The sequence below is a fragment of the Tachyglossus aculeatus genome, chromosome 10 (genome assembly GCF_015852505.1).
Source record: "Tachyglossus aculeatus isolate mTacAcu1 chromosome 10, mTacAcu1.pri, whole genome shotgun sequence".
In the NCBI taxonomy this organism is placed as follows: domain Eukaryota; kingdom Metazoa; phylum Chordata; class Mammalia; order Monotremata; family Tachyglossidae; genus Tachyglossus; species Tachyglossus aculeatus.
Genome location: NC_052075.1, coordinates 59801306 through 59818809, shown reverse-complemented (window position 1 = coordinate 59818809; position 17504 = coordinate 59801306). Strand labels below are relative to the sequence as shown.

The following is a 17504-nucleotide window of genomic DNA, read 5'->3' as shown; positions in this document are numbered from 1 at the left end:
AGCTGGCAGAGTTTAGGGATGAACACCCCCTCCCGCGGGCCCCCCACCCTCGGGGAGGGGGTGTTCTTGGGCAAGACTCGAACCCGTGACTCACAGGAAGAAACACGACGCAGAAGAAGGGGCCGGGGGGGGGGAGGGGGTCAAACACCCGCCCCCCCAAGGACAGAGAGTCCCAGCCAGAGTGGCCGCCCGCCCGCCCGCCTGGCCGAGTTACGCAAACAGGCGGAGGGAGGGGGAGGGCGGAAAATTGCCGAAAACAAATTCAGCTAACGGGGGGAAGGAGGGGAGCCCCGGCCTGCGCCCCCAGACTCCCTCCAATTCGAGCGGTGCTGCCGGGAGAGGCAGCCCCTCCCCCCCCCACGGCGTCGCCCGTTGATTTCTGAGACCCCGTTGGAAATTGGGCACGGTCCCCCGCCCCCCCCCCCGCAACCAACCCCGCGCCCCCCGCCCCCTCCCCGGCCGGGCTGCAGGCGGAGGCCCAGAGAGGGGCGATGCCGCCTAGAAGCCCCGCTCCTCCTCCCTCCCTCCCTCCCTCCTCCTCCCTCTGCTCGGTCCTAGCAGCACCTCTGGTCAGCTGTGGGCCACCTCTGCCCGTGTCCCCCATCCCCGTCACGCACTAAATGCGAAGCGCAGTGCGGGCGCCCCCGCCCCCAGCCCAGATGTTCACCGCTAATCCAGAGCCCCCCCTCTTTCTCCTGGATTATTGGGGTCGCCCCCCTGGGCCGGGCCGGGGGCAGAAGAGGAGGCCCGGCGCCCCCGCTCCGAGGAAAGGGGGGGCAGCCAGGGAGGGGCCCGGTCTTTGTTTGAGCTGCGGGGGGGGGAGCCCCTTACTGCTCCCCCATCTCCAGGACCCTATATAACAAAGAGCTCACATACACTCACATCCATATATATATATATATACACCAACCCCCCCGAGTCCTCGGCTCCCTGCAGCGGGGAGGAGGGGAGGGTGTCGGATTGGGGGCTTCGGAGAGGGGGCACTCACCGTCGATGGCCGCAGCCGTGGTCAGCGCCAGGGCTAGCGGCAGCGCCAGCCACGGGGGTAGCATCGTGGCTCGGTCCTGGGGGGGGGGGAGGGGGGCGCCGCCCCGCCCCGCCCCGCTCGGCTCCGGGGTCCCCGCGGTGACGCCCCCTCCCCAAATCCTCGCCTCCGCCCTCTCGGCCCCGCTCACAGCCCCATCGCGGCCGCGCGGCTGCAAGATGCACAATGGGGGGCGGGGAGGGGGGCGCGCTCCTGGAGTGGCCCGGAGATGGTCCCTGCTGCTGCTGCTGCTGCCCTCCTTCCTTCCCTCCCTCCCTCCCTCCGCTTCCTCCTCCTCCTCCTCCTCCTCTTCCTCGGTGCGAGGGCCCGGAGCTCGCGCCGCTGCGCCCGGGATGTAGGTGGTGCCGGGGGCGGAGGGGGAGAGGGGGAGGGGAGGGGAGGGGGCGGAGAGAGGAGAGGCAACGGGAGAGGGGGGGAGCGAGCTACGCGGCAGGCCCCTCCGGCGCATGCGTCTGTCGCACTCCGCTCTCGGAGCCCCCCGAAGGAGCAGGGGAGGGGGGCGAGGGGCGGCCGGGTGCGGGGTCTCCCGGACGAGGGGTCGCCGAAGGACAGCGCGTGGACGCAGCGGCCGGGCTGCTGCCCCCCCCATCAATCAATCAATCAATCGCATGGATTGAGCGCTTCCTGTGTGCAGAGCCCTGGACTAAGCGCTCGGGAAGTCCAAGCTGGCAACATGTAGAGACGGTCCCTACCCAACAGTGGGCTCACAGTCTAAAATCAATCCATCAATCAATCGTATTTATTGAGCGCTTACTGTGTGCAGAGCCCTGGACTAAGCGCTCGGGAAGTCCAAGTTGGCAACATGTAGAGACGGTCCCTACCCAACAGTGGGCTCACTGTCTAAAATCAATCCATAAATCAATCGTATTTATTGAGCGCTTACTGTGTGCAGAGCACTGGACTAAGCGCTTGGGAAGTACAAATTGGCAACATCTAGAGACGGTCCCTACCCAACAGTGGGCTCACAGTCTAAAAGGGGGAGACGGAGAACAAAACCAAACATACTAACAAAATAAAATAAATAGAATAGATATGTACCAGTAAAATTAATAAATAAATAGAGTAATAAATAAATAGAGTAATATATCAATCAATCAATCAATCGTATTTATTGAGTGCTTACTGTGTGCAGAGCACTGGACTAAGCGCTTGGGAAGTACAAATTGGCAACATATGGAGACAGTCCCTACCCAACAGTGGGCTCACAGTCTAAAATCAATCAATCAATCAATCAATCGTATTTATTGAGCGCTTACTGTGTGCAGAGCACTGGACTAAGCACTTGGGAAGTCCAAGTTGGCAACATATACAGTCCCTACCCAACAGTGGGCTCACAGTCTAGAAGGGGGAGACACAGAACAAAACCAAACATACTAACAAAATAAAATAAATAGAATAGATATGTACAAGTAAAATAAATAAATAGAGTAATAAATAAATAGAGTAATATATCAATCAATCAATCAATCGTATTTATTGAGCGCTTACTGTGTGCAGAGCCCTGGACTAAGTGCTTGGGAAGTCCAAGTTGGCAACATATAGAGACGGTCCCTACCCAACAGTGGGCTCACAGTCTAGAAGGGGGAGACACAGAACAAAACCAAACATACTAACAAAATAAAATAAATAGAATAGATAGGTACAAGTAAAATAGAGTAATAAATATGTACAAACATATATACAGGTGCTGTGGGGAAGGGAAGGAGGTAAAGTGCGGGGGGGGATGGAGAGGGGGACGAGGGGGGATTCACCCGCTCCAGGGTGGGGGGCCCAAGAAGGTCGCCCCCCGCCCCGGCTCTCGGCTCCGCTGGGGGCCTCCCCTCTTGCTCGTGGGAGAGGGGTGGGATGGCGGGGCGGGGGACGGGCGCCTCCCTCTCGCGGATAAACAGGGCGCTTCCTCAGAGCCCGTGGGGACACGCCGCGGCCTGTCCTCCCGCCCGGCCGCCGCCGCCGCCGCCGGGGGAACCCCGGGGAGGAGGAGAGGGCCGGGGTGGGCGGAGGAAGCGGGCAGCGGAGGGGAGAACGCGGGGGAGTCCCGGGAAGGGGGAGGGGGATGGTGAGGATGATGGCATTTGTTAAGCGCTCACTATGTGCCAGGCAATGTACTAAGCACTGGGGTGGATACGAGCAAATCGGGTTGGACACCTTCCCGGTCCCATGCGGGCCTCACAGCCTCAATCCCCATTTTACAGATGAGGTCCCTGAGGCCCAGAGGAGTGAAGTGACTTGCCCAAGGTCACACAGCAGGCAAGTGACGGAGCCGGGATTAGATCCCGTGACCTTCTAACTGCCAGGCCTGTGTTCTATCCACTAAGCCATGCTGCCTCCGAGTCGGGGGTGGGTGCCGGGGAGCCCAGAGGAGGGGGCGGTGGGGCGAACCTTAGGAAGAGCCCTGGAGGGAGGGTGCAGGGGAGCCCCTGGAAGTGAGGGAGGGGGAAGGTGTGGGGAGGGGGGAGCCCCTAGCAGGGGGTTGGGGAGGGGGAGGGGGTTGGGGGGTACCCCCGGTGAGGGGCCGGAAGGGAAGTTGCGGGCCGCGGGGAGGGGGCTGGGGAAGAGAAGGCCAAAGAGGGCAGAGGGATTGGGCCATGGCCCTTGGGGGATATCAAAGAATGAATTTTCCTTATTGATTCATTGACAACACCATTTGTCCCATCTTCCCTGTTGTTTCCCATGTATGTTTCAGTCTGGGGGTACCTGGTTCCCCAGTTAGTTGTTCCTAAGGTCTCAGTGCAGAGAACTGCACACAGTACACTGCTCCATAGATACCAGTTACCCAGTAAGGTCTAGGAGTCAGTAAACGATGATGATGATGAAGGAGGTGGAAAGGGCTGAGGTGAGTTTCGGGTGGACCCTGGAGGTGCTTAGCTCTCAGCAGTCCGTTCTCCTCCTCCTATTTTACGTTGCTGATCTACCACAATCCAGCTAGCGCACTTCATTTCTCTAACCCACTCTCTGTACTTCAATCTCGTCTATCTTGCTGCTGACTCCTTGCCCAGATCCTCCCTCGGGCCTGCAGCACCCTCCCCCTTCATTTGACAGACCACCGCTCTCCCCACTTTTGAAGCTGTATTAAAATCACATCTCCTCCAAGAGGCCTTCCGGACGAAGCCCTCATTTCCCCTCCCCCACCCTCCACTCTGCATTGACTATGCACTTGGCTGTGAACCTCTTAAGCACTTTGATACTCACCCAGCCCCAGAGTACTTATCAGTCAATCGTATTTATTGACCGCTTGTGGTATGCAGGGCACTGTACTAAGCTCTTGGGAGAGTAAATATGACAATACAACAGGGTTGGTTGACACGTACCCTGCCTACAATGAGCTTATAATACATGTTCTTATACTCTACTGTTTTCCCTATCTGTAATTTATTTTAATGTCCGTTTCCTTGCAGTAAACTGTAGACTGTAAGCTCCTTGGAGGCAGGGATCGTGTCTACCATCTCTATTGTACTGTATTCTCTCAAGTGCCTTGTACAGTGCCTTCTAGACTATGAGCCCGCTGTTGGGTAGGGACTGTCTCTATATGTTGCCAACTTGTACTTTCCGAGCGCTTAGTACAGTGCTCTGCACACAGTAAGCGCTCGATAAATATGATTGATTGATTGATACAGTGCTAAAATCCATCCTTTCCTCTCCATCCAAACTGCTCCCACGTTAATCCACTTACTTATTCTATCCTGCCTTGATAACTGTACCAGCCTTCTTGCTGACTTCCCAACCTCCTGTCTCTCCCCACTCCAGTCCATACTTCACTCTGCTGCCCAGATCACTTTTCTACAAAAACGTTCAGGACATGTTTCCCCACTCCTCAGGAAAGTCAAGTGGTTGCCCATCCACCTCCGCATCAAGCAAAAACTCTCAGCATTGGTTTTAAAGCACTCATTCATTTGCCCCCTCCTACCTCGCCTTACTACTCTCCTACCACAACTCAGCCCGAACACTTTGCTCTAATGTTCACCTCGCTGTATCTCCATCTCGTTTGTCTCACCTACATCCTGCCTCTGGTCTGGAACGCCCTCCCTCCTTAAATCCGACAGAAAACAACTCTCCCCTCCTTCAAAGCCTTATGGAAGGCACATTTCCTCCAAGAGGCCTTCCCTGACTAAGCCCTCCTTTCCTCCTCTCCCACTCCCTTCGGCATCACCCTGACTCACTCCCTTTATTCATCCCCCCTCCCAGCCCCACAGCACTTTTGTGCTTATCTGTCATTTATATTAATGTCTGTCTCCCCCTCTAAACTGTAAGCTCGTTGTGGGCAGGGAATGTCTGTTATATTATTGTATTGTACTCTCTCAAGCACTTGCATTCATTCAATCATATTTATTGAATGCTTACTGTGTGCAGAGCACTGTACTAAGCACTTGGGAGAGTACCACACAATATAACAGACACATTTCCTTCCCACAACAAGCTTACAGTCTGGAGAGGGAGACAGACATTCATATAAATAGTTGGCAGATAATAATAATGATGGCATTTGTTAAGCACTTACTATGTGCCAAGCACTGTTCTAAGCACTGGGGGAGATGTAAGGTAATCGGGTTGTCCCACGTGGGGCTCACATTCTTCATCCCCATTTTACAGATAAGGTCACTGAGGCACAGAGACTATCTGGGCTGGGCGAGGGGATGAATAAAGGGAGCCAGTCAGGGTGATGCAGGAGGGAGTGGGAGAAAAGAAAAGGAGGGCTTTGAAGGAGGGGAGAGTCGTAGTCTGTCGGATTTAAGGAGGGAGGGCATTCCAGGCCAGAAGCAGGACATGGGTGAGGGGTCTGTAGTGAGATAGATGAGATAGAGGCACAGTGAGAAGGTTAGCATTAAAGGAGCAAAGTGTGGGTGGGGTCGTAGTAGGAGAGTAGCAAGGCGAGGTAGGAGGGGGCAAGGTGATTAACTGCTTCAAAGCCAACGGTGAGGAGTTTTTGCTTGATGTGGATGTGCAACCACTGGAGTTTCTTGAGGAGTAGGGAAACATGTCCTGAACATTTTTGTGGAAAAATGATCTGGGCAGCAGAGTGAAGTGCGGACTGGAGTGGGGAGAGACAGAAAGCTGGGAGATCAGCAAGAAGGCTGATACAGTAATCAAGACAGGGTAATAATAATAATGATGGCATTTATTAAGCGCTTACTATGTGCAAAGCGCTGTTCTAAGCGCTGGGAAAGTTACAAGGTGATCAGATTGTCCCAAAGGGGACTCACAGTCTTAATCCCCATTTTACAGATGAGGTCACTGAGAGACAGAGAAGTTAAGTGACTTGCCCAAAGTCACACACCTGACAATTGGTGGAGTCGGGATTTGAACCCATGACCTCTGACTCCAAAGCCAAGGCTCTTTCCACTGAGGGTAGGACAAGCTCCTCCTCCCCCTCCCATCCCCTTACCGTAGGGGCTCCTCAAGGGTCAGTTCTTGGTCCCCTTCTGTTCTCTGTCTACACTCACTCCCTTGGTGAACTCATTCACTCCCACGGCTTCAAGTATCATCTCTACGCCGATGACACCCAAATCTACATCTCTGCCCCTGCTCTCTCTCCCTCCATTCAGGCTCGGGTCTCCTCCTGACTTCAGGACATCTCCATCTGGATGTCTGCCCGCTGTCTGAAACTCAATATGTCCAAGACTGAACTCCTTATCTTCCCTCCCAAACCCTGCCCTCTCCCTGACTTTCCCATCACTATAGACGGCACTACCATCCTTCCCGTCTCACAAGCCCGCAACCTTGGTGTCATCCTTAGCAGATGACACCAAGCAGAGAAACAGAGAAGCAGCGTGGCTCAGTGGAAAGAGCTCGGGCTTTGGAGTCAGAGGTCATGGGTTCAAGTCCCGGCTCCGCCAATTGTCAGCTGTGTGACTTTGGGCAAGTCACTTAACTTCTCTGTGCCTCAGTTACCTCATCTGTAAAATGGGGATTAATACTGCGAGCCCCACGTGGGACAACCTGATCACCTTGTAACCTCTCTAGCGCTTAGAACCGTGCTTTGCATATAGTAAGTGCTTAATAAATGCCATTATTATTATTATCCTTGACTCCGCTCTGTCGTTCACCCCTCACATTCAATCCATCACCAAAACCTGCCGGTCTCACCTCCACAACATCGCCAAGATCCGCCCTTTCCTCTCTAACCAAACCGCTACCTTGCTGGTTCAGTCTGTCATCCTATCTCGACTGGATTACTGCTTCAGCCTCCTCTCTGATCTCCCATCCTCCTGTCTCCCCCCAATTCAGTCTATACTTCACGCTCTGGGCATGTTACTCCCCTCCTCAAAAATCTCCAGTGGCTACCAATCAACCTACGCATCAGGCAAAAACTCCTCACTCTCTGCTTCAAGGCTGTCCATCACCTCGCCCCCTCCTACCTCACCTCCCTTCTCTCCTTCTCCAGCCCAGCCCTCACCCTCCGCTCCTCTGCCGCTAACCTCCTCACCGTACCTCGTTCTCGCCTGTCCCGCCGTCGACCTCCGGCCCACGTCCTCCCCCTGGCCTGGAATGCCCTCCCTCCACACATCTGCCAAGCTAGCTCTCTTCCTCCCTTCAAAGCCCTACTGAGAGCTTTCACCTCCTCCAGGAGGCCTTCCCAAACTGAGCCCCCTTTTTCCTCTCCCTGCCCTACCTCCTTCCCCTCCCCACAGCACCTGTATATATGTTTGTACAGATTAATTACTCTATTTATTTTACTTGTACATACTTACTATTCTATTTATTTTGTTAATGATGTGCATCTAGCTTTATTTCTATTTATTCTGATGACTTGACACCTGTCCCCATGTTTTGTTTTGTTGTCTGTCTCCCCCTTCTAGACTGTGAGCCCGTTGTTGGGTAGGGACCTTCTCTATATGTTGCCAACTTGTACTTCCCAAGCGCTTAGTACAGTGCTCTGCACACAGTAAGCGCTCAATAAATACGATTGAATGAATGAATGAATGAACAAGTGATTGTATTATCGTGCAGTTCAGATGGAGAGGAAAGGGCATATTTTAGCAATGTTGTGAAGGTGGAACCGATAGGATTTAGTGATGGATTGAATTTGTAGGTTGAATGAGAGAGAGGAGTCAAGGATAACACCAAGGTTACAGGCTTGTGAGGCAGGAAGGATGATGGTGCCGCCTACAGTGACAGGAAGATCATGGGGAGGACGGGGTTTGAGTGGGAAGATAAGGAGTTCTGTTTCGGACATGTTAAGCTTGAGTTGATGGGGGGACATCCAAGTAGAGATGTCCTGAAGGCAGGAGGAAATGTGAGGCTGCAGAGAGGGAGAGAGATTTGGGCTGGAGATGTAGATTTGGGTGTCATCCGCTTAGAGGTGATAGTTGAAGCCATGGGGGTGAATGAGTTCTCCAAGGGAGTGGGTGTAGATGGAGAATAGAAGAGGGCCCAGACCTGAACCTTGAACAGTTAGGGGGTGGGTGGCAGAGGAGAAGCCCATGAAAAAGACTGAGAATGAGTGACCAGAGAGATAGGAGGAGAATGAGGAGAGGACAGTGTCAGTCAAGCCAAGGTTGGATAATGTTTCCAGGTGAAGAGGGTGATCGACAGTGATGAAAGCAGCTGAGAAGTAGAGGAGGATTAGGATGGAGTAGAGGCCATTGGATTTGGCAAGAAGGAGATCATTGGTGATCTTTGAGAGGGTTGTTTCTGTGGAGTGATGGGGATGGAAGCCAGATTGAGGAGAAAAAGCACTCAATAAAGATGACTGAGTGACCGACTTAGTCCTTATGCCCTTCCTACCTCACTTTGCTGCTCTCCTACTATAACCCAACCTTCACACTTCACTCCTCTAATGCCAACCTTCTCCCTGTATCTCATCTATCTCACCACCGACTTATTGCCCAAGTGCTACCTCTGGCCTGGAATGCTGTCCTTCCTCATATCCAACAGACAATTACTCTCCCTCACTTCAAAGTCTTATTGAAGGCACAACTCCTCCAAGAGGCCTTCCTAACTAATCCCTCTTTTCCTTTTCTTCAACTCCCTTTCGCATCACCCTGACTTTCTGCCTTTATTCATCCCCCCTCCCAGCCCTACAGCACTTATGTACATACCTGTCATTTACTTAATTATATGAATGTCAGTCTCCCCCTCTAGACTGTAATCTTATTGCCAGCAGGGAATGCGTCTGTTATATTGTTGTATTGTACTCTCCCAAGTGCTTAGTACAGTGCTCTGCACACAGTATGCGCCCAGTAAATATGATCAACTGACTGCCCCAGACTGAGCCCCCCTTATCCTCTGCTCCTCCTCTCCTCCCCATTGCCCCCATTCCATCCCTCTGCCCTCCCCCCTCCCCACAGCACTTGTGTATATTTGTATATATTTATTACTCTATTTTACTAATGATGTGTACATATTTACTACATTTACTATTCTATTTATTTTGTCAATGATGTGCATCTAGCTTTACTTCTACTTATTCTGATGACTTGACACCTGACCACATGTTTTGTTTTGTTGTCTATCTCCCCCTTCTAGACTGTGAGCCTGTTGTTGGGTAGGGACCATCTCTATATGTTGCTAACTTGTACTTCCCAAGCACTTAGTACAGTGCTCTGCACACAGTAAGTGCTCAATAAATACAATTGAATGAATGAATGAATGTATACATCTCTATAATTCTGTTTAATGGTATTGACACCTGCCTACCTGTCTTGTTTTGCTGCTGTCTCTCCCTTCTGGACTGTGAGCCCGTTGTTGGGTAGGGACTGTATATGTTGCCGAATTGTACTTTCCAAGTGCTTAGTACAGTGCTCTGCACACAGTAAGCGCTCAATCAACACGACTGAATGAATGCTCTGCACACAGTAAGTGTTCAGTAAATGCCATTGATGGATTGAGAGAAGCTGGGCCTGGCAACAGAATATTTGGGCTCCCTCCCTGTCTCATTTTCCCACCACTTGGAGACAGTGGGGAAGGGAAGATTAGGGAGAGGGAGCGCAGGCCGAAAGGGTGTCTAGGACGGTTGGGTGGGGACAAAGGTTGGGGATTAGAGCACAGGCAGGGGCCGGCTCAATTTTGTGTAGAGCAGTAGGGCTTGAGACCTCAGGTTGGGGACTGTTTGTGTGTGTGTGTGGGGGGGGGGGGATATCGGGAAAGGAGAGCCGCGGGGAATCAATCAATCAGTCGTATTTATTGAGCGTTTACTGTGTGCAGAGCACTGTACTAAGCGCTTGGGAAGTACACGTTGGGGAAGGGGTAGACGGGCAGAGGAGGGCGCCGGGGACCCCGCCATCTTCTAGACTGTGAGCCCACTGTTGGGTAGGGACCGTCTCTATATGTTGCCAACTTGGACTTCCCAAGCGCTTAGTACAGTGCTCTGCACACAGTAAGCGCTCAATAAATACGATTGAATGAATGAATGAATGAGGTCACAGCGCGGCCAAATCCTGCTGCCCGGCGTCAGCCGCCACCTGGTGGCCGCATCGAGCAGTGCGCCTGGGCTTCCGATTGGTCCAGGCGTCTCCACTCCCCCGTGCCTCGTTTTACCCTTTGGCCCCATGGGCTGGGCGGCTTCCGGGAGCAGATGAAAAGACGACTAGCGGCTCCTCACCGCGTAGTGACTGCATTCATTCATTCAATCAATCAATCAATCGTATTTATTGAGCAGTTACTGCGTGCAGAGCACTGTACTAAGCGCTTGGGAAGTCCAAGTTGGCAACATATAGAGACAGTCCCTACCCAACAGTGGGCTCACAGTCTAAAACGGGGAGACAGAGTACAAAACCAAACATACTAACAAAATAAAATAAATCATTCATTCAGTCATATTTACTGAGCGCTCACTGTGTCAAGAGCACTGTACTAAGCGCTTGGGAAGTACAAGTTGACGGTCCCTACCCAACAGTGGGCTCGCATTCATTCATTCATTCAATCGTATTTATTGAGCGCTTACTGTGTCAAGAGCACTGTACTAAGCGCTTGGGAAGTACAAGTTGGCAACATCTAGAGACGGTCCCTACCCAACAACGGGCTCACAGTCTAGAAGGGGGAGACAGACAGCAAAACAAAACATGTGGTCAGGTGTCAAGTCATCAGAATAAATAGAAGTAAAGCCAGATGCACATCATTGACAAAATAAATAGAATAGTAAATACAGTAAATATGTACACATCATTAATAAAATAGAGTAATAAATATATACAAATATGCAGTGCACACACGACTTGCCTCTAGGAACCAATGAATACATTAATATCCAAGTGCGGGGTGTGGTGGGGATGGACGCTGGGGTGAGAGACTGGAGCGGGATAATGATAATAATCGTGGTATTTGTTAAGCGCTTATTATGTGCCAGGCACTGTACTAAGCAGTGGAGTGGATACAAACAAATCATGTTGGGCACAGTCCCTATCCCACATGGGGCTCATAGTCTCAACCCCAATTTTACAGATGAGGGAACTGAAGCAGGGAGAAGTGAAAGGACTTACCTGAGATCACACATCAGATAAGTGGCAGAGTCGGGATTAGAACCCAGGTCCTTCTGAGTCCCAGGCCTGTTATCTGTACACTGGGCCATGGTGGTTACTGGGGTGAGGACTGGGGTAGAGGCTGAAGCTGGATACTTGGGTGGGGGTCTGGGGCTCTATACTGGAATGGGGGCTTTCATTCATTCATTCAATCGTATTTATTGAGCACTTACTGTGTGCAGAGCACTGTATTAATCGCTTGGGGGGTTGGGACTGGAACCCGATGCTAGGTTGGGAATGGATTCTGGACTGGGGCTGGGGCTGGGGCTGGGGCTGGATACCGGACTAGGATCTGAGGAGAGAGGCTGCGGAGCTAGGGCTGGGTACTGGGAAGGAGAACTGGTCCTGGAGCTGGATACTGGGCTGGAGCGGGCCTGGATACTGGGGAGAAGGGCTGAAGCTGGATATAATAATAACAATAATGATGGCATTTGCTAAGCGCTTACTATGTGCCAAGCACTGTTCTAAGCGCTGGGGCGGATACAAGGTGATCAGGTTGTCCCACGTGGATCTCACAGTCTTAATCCCCATTTTACAGATGAGGTAACTGAGGCTCAGAGAAGTTAAGTGACTTGCCCAAGATCACACAGCAGACATGTGGTGGAGCCGGGATTAGAACCCATGACCTCTGGCTCCCAAGCCCGTGCTCTTTCCACTGAGCCACGCTGCTTCTCTATATTGGAGTGAAGAGGCTGAGATTGAGGGGAGGGCTGGAGGCGGGGAGGAGGGGGCAGAACCTCGATGAACTCCCGAGAGTTGAGTTCATTCATTCATTCAATCATATTTATTGAGTGCTTACTGTGTGCAGAGCACTGTACTAAGCGCTTGAATCCCTCCCTCCCTGCCCTCCCTGCCCTCCCTCCTCACATCCGCCAAACTACCATACTTCCCACCCTTCAAAACCCTACTGAAAGCTCACCTCCTCCAGGAGGTCTTCCCAGACTGAGCCCCCCTTTTCCTCGGCTCCTCCCCTCCCCATCGTCCCTACTCCCTCCCTCTGCTCTACCCCTCTCCTCGCCCCACAGCACTTGTGTATATATGTATATTTATTATTTTATTCTATTTATTTTATTAATGATGTGTATATAGCTATAATTCTATAGATTTATATTGATGCTATTAGTGCCTTTGTACATGTTTTGTTTTGTTGTCTGTCTCCCCCTTCTAGACCGTGAGCCTGTTGTTACGTAGGGATTGTCTCTGTTGCCAAATTGTACTTTCCAAGCGCTTAATACAGTACATAGTACCAGTTCTCCTTCCCAGTACCCAGTAAGCGCTCAATAAATACGATTGAATGAATGAATGAATCCAGGCTTCTGCTGGGATCTGTTGTCTGTCTCCCCCTTCTATTCATTCATTCATTCAATCGTATTTATTGAGCGCTTACTGCGTGCAGAGCACTGTATTAAGCGCTTGAGAAGTACAAGTTGGCAACATATAGAGACGGTCCCTACCCAACAGTGGGCTCGCAGTCTAGAAGGGGGAGACGGAGAACAAAACAAAACATATTAACAAAATAAAATAAATAGAATATGTACAAGTAGACTGTGACTTCTAGACTTCTAGACTTCTAGACTTCTAGACTGTGAGCCCGTTGTTGGGTAGGGACCGTCTTTCAATATTGCCGACTTGTCCTTCCCAAGCGCTTAGTACAGTGCTCTGCCCACAGTAAGCGCTCAATAAATACAATTGAATGAATGAATGAATGAAATGCAGTGGGCGACAAGGAAGAACGGGGCCAAGGTCAGGGGGTGGGGATGAGGAGTCAGCCTTGTACTTTGCCAGCGCTTAGTCCAGTGCTCTGCACCCAGTAAGCGCTCAATAAATAGGATTGAATGAATGAATGAAAGAACCTCTTGTCCCCTGACAGTTCTCTCTGGAGCTCCGAGGCGGGGGCGGGGACAATGATATGTATATATGTTTGTACATATTCATTACTCTATTTATTTATTTATTTATTCATTTTACTTGTACATATCTATTCTATTTATTTTATTTTCTTAGTGTGTTTGGTTTTGTTCTCTGTCTCCCCCTTCTAGACTGTGAGCCCACTGTTGGGCTCCTTGGGTTCCCAACAGACTGACCCCCTTCCTTCCTCTCCCCCTCGTCCCCCTCTCCATCCCCCCAATCTTACCTCCTTCCCTTCCCCACAGCACCTGTATATATGTATATATGTTTGTACATATTTATTACTCTATTTATTTACTTATTTATTTTACTTGTACATATCTATTCTATTTATTTTATTTTGTTAGTATGTTTGGTTTTGTTCTCTGTCTCCCCGTTCTAGACTGTGAGCCCACTGTTGGGTAGGGACTGTCTCTATATGTTGCCAACTTGGACTTCCCAAGCGCTTAGTACAGTGCTCTGCACACAGTAAGCTTTCAATAAATATGATTGATTGATTGATTGATTGATTGATTGATTGAGGGGACGGAGCGGGGCCGAGCCTGGGCCGGGGGCGGGGGGCAGCAGCGGGCAGCAGGGGGCAGCAGCGGGCAGCAGGGGGCAGCAGCGGGCAATAAGGGGCGGCAGCGGGCAGCAGCGGGCAGAAGGGGGCAGCAGCGGGCAATAAGGGGCAGCAGGGGACAGCAGTGGACAGCAGGGGGCAGCAGTGGACAACAAGGGAAGGCAGCGGGCAGCAGGGGGCAGCACACACCGCGCTTTGGGCTCAGGCAGGGCGGATCTCCCGTCAATCAATCAATAATAATAATAATAATAATAATAACGGCATTTATTAAGCGCTTACTATGTGCAAAGCACTGTTCTAAGCGCTGGGGAGGTTAACAAGGTGATCAGGTTGTCCCACGGGGGCTCACAGTCTTCATCCCCATTTTACAGATGAGGGAACTGTGGCACAGAGAAGTTGAGTGACTTGCCCAAAGTCACACAGCTGACAAGTGGTGGAGCCGGGATTTGAACCCATGACCTCTGACTCCAAAGCCCGGGCTCTTTCCCCTGAGCCACGCTGCATCTCCATCAATCAATCAATCAATCATATTTATTGAGCGCTTACTGTATGCAGAGCACTGTACTAAGCGCTTGGGAAGTCCAAGTTGGCAACATATAGAGACAGTCCCTACCCAACAGTGAGCTCACAGTCTAAAAGGGGGAGACGGAGAACAAAACCAAGCATACTAACAAAATAAAATAAATAGAATAGATATGTACAAGTAAAATAAATAAATAGAGTAATAAATATGTACATACATATATACAGGTGCTGTGGGGAAGGGAAGGAGGTAAGATGGGGGGGATGGAGAGGGGGACGAGGGGGAGAGGAAGGAAGGGGCTCAGTCTGGGAAGGCCTCCTGGAGGAGATGAGCTCTCAGTAGGGCCTTGAAGGGAGGAAGAGAGCTAGCTTGGCGGATGGGCAGAGGGAGGCCATTCCAGGCCCGGGGGAGGACGTGGGCCGGGGGTCGATGGCGGGACAGACGAGAACGAGGCACGGACCCCGCGTCTCTTCACCTCGGGTTTCTCCCCGAGTCTCTCCACGCCATCTCTGTACGGACCGGACTCTGAATAATAATAATAATAATGGCATTTATTAAGTGCATACTACGAGCAAAGCACTGTTCTAAGCGCTAGGGAGGTTACAAGGTTATCAGGTTGTCCCACGGGAGGCTCACAGTCTTCATTCCCATTTTACAGATGAGGTACTGAGGCACAGAGAAGAAGCAGCGTGGCTCAGTGGACAGAGCCCGGGCTTTGGAGTCAGAGGTCATGGGTTCAAATCCCAGCTCCGCCAATTGTCAGCTGTGTGACTTTGGGCAAGTCACTTCACTGGGCCTCAGTACCCTCATCTGTAAAATGGGGATTGACTGTGAGCCCCCTGTGGGACAACCTGATCACCTTGTAACCTCCCCAGTGCTTAGAACAGTGCTTTGCACATAGTAAGTGCTTAATAAATGCCATTATTATTATTATTATTATTATTATTAAGTGGCTTGCCCAAAGTCACACAGCTGACAATTGGGGGAGCCGGGGTTTGAACCCATGACCTCTGACTCCAAAGCCCGTGCTCTTTCCACTGAGCGTCTCAGGGGCTGGGGGTGGGGCGGGGAGGAGGGTGTTATCCGAGTGGGACTGTGTCTGCTTGCTGCTTATGCCTCCGTGAGCGTGTGACTGTGGGTTACGCCGTATCTTTGTGTGATCTTTTTTGGTGACTATTTATGTGGGTCACCGAGTGTGGGTTTAATTCCGTGTGTAACTGTGTGAGTGTACGTTGGATTCGATGTGGGTCTGTCGGATTGTACATGGGTGACTGTGGGTAAGAGTATGGCTCTCACTGTGGGACTGTCAGACTATGGTGTGCGACCCTTCTAGAGCGTGGCTCCGTGGAAAGAGCGAGGGCTTGGGAGTCAGAGGTCATGGGTTCGAATCCCGGCTCTGCCACTTGTCAGCTGTGTGACCTTGGGCAAGCCACTTAATTTCTCTGTGCCTCAGTTACCTCATCTGTAAAATGGGGATTAAGACCTTGAGCCCCAAGTGGGACAACCTGATCACCTTGTAGCCCCCCTGCGCGCTTAGAACAGTGTTTTCTTCTAGACTGTAAGCCCACTGTTGGGTAGGGACTGTCTCTATATGTTGCCAGCTTGTACTTCCCAAGTGCTTAGTACAGTGCTCTTCACACAGTAAGCGCTCAATAAATACGATTGATTGATTGATTGATTGATTGTGAGCCCGTTGTTGGATAGGGACCATCTCTATATGTTGCCGACTTGTACTTCCCAAGCGCTTAGTAGAGAAGCAGCGTGGCTCAATGGAAAGAGCAAGGGCTTGGGAGTCAGAGGTCATGGGTTCTAATCCTGTATGTATGTATATATGTTTGTACATATTTATTACTCTATTTATTTTACTTGTACATATTTATTATATTTATTTTATTTGGTTTATATGTTTTGTTTTGTTGTCTGTCTCCCCCTTCTAGACTGTGAGCCCGCTGTTGGGTAGGGGCCGTCTCTGTATGTTGCAAACTTGTACTTCCCAAGAGCTCGGTACAGTGCTCTGCACACAGTAGGCGCTCAATAAATACAATTGAATGAATGAATCCCAGCTCCACCTCTTGTCAGCAAGTCACTTAACTTCTCTGTGCCTCAGTTACCTCATCTGTAAAATGGGGATTAAGACTGTGAGCCCCACGTGGGACGAGATCACCTTGTATCCCCCCCCAGCGCTTAGAACAGTGCTTTGCATATAATAAGCGCTTAACAAATACCATCATTAGTAGTAGTAGTAGTAGTAGTGAGGGGGTACCGGGGGTAGGGGAAGGGAAAGGGGTGGCTGGGGAATGGGGATGGTGATCATAATCACCTGTAATAATCCTCTGCCGCTCACCTCCTCGCTGTACCTTGTGCCAACTTGTACTTCCCAAGTGCTTAGTACAGTGCTCTGCACACAGTAAGCGCTCAATAAATACGACTGATTGATTGATTGATAGTACAGTGCTCTGCACACAGTAAGCGCTCAATAAATACGATTGAATGAATGAATGAATGACTGTGCGACTGAGATGGTGACTGTATGTATGCGTACGGTTGCGAGATTTTGTGCGACCGTGTGTAACTCTGTATGACCGTTCTTGTGGATACCTTCGTATGTGATTGTGTGTGATCCCGTGTTTGGCCGTGTGTGCTTGAGAGATTATTTGTGTACGACGGAGTGGGTGATTTTGTGTTCGCCGCTGGTACGATTTTGTGCGCCTCTCTGTGGATGACTGTCTGCGAGATTATGCCTGAGTGACCGTGATGGGGTGTGATTGTGTGGGTGACTGTGACGGGTGCGATTTTTATGAGTGGGATTGTGACTGCGTGGATGATTTGGAGTGTGTAGAGTGTGTAACTGTGCACCTGCCCGTGTCCCGTTCCTTTGGCCTTGAGTCATTCGGCCCGCGTCCTTTTGGTTTTGGTCCAGGAGGGGAAGGGGGTGGGGGGTGGGGGGGAGCAGCCGAGGGCGCCCAGATGGTTGGGGTCTCCCCCTCCCCTTCCTCTCTTTTTGAGGTCTGA

The 17504-nt window shown here is 51.2% G+C and overlaps 1 protein-coding gene across 1 annotated transcript in view; it reads right to left on the bottom strand.

Moving 5' to 3' along the window:
- Positions 1-1094, bottom strand: part of LRP1 (LDL receptor related protein 1) — a 49456-nt gene extending 48362 nt beyond the window's left edge. The window contains exon 1 of the mRNA XM_038752247.1: positions 989-1094. Within this exon, the coding sequence (XP_038608175.1) occupies positions 989-1052 (64 nt within the window). The 5' untranslated portion in view covers positions 1053-1094. The remainder of the gene's footprint in view (positions 1-988) is intronic.
- Between the last annotated feature and the right edge of the window lie 16410 nt (positions 1095-17504).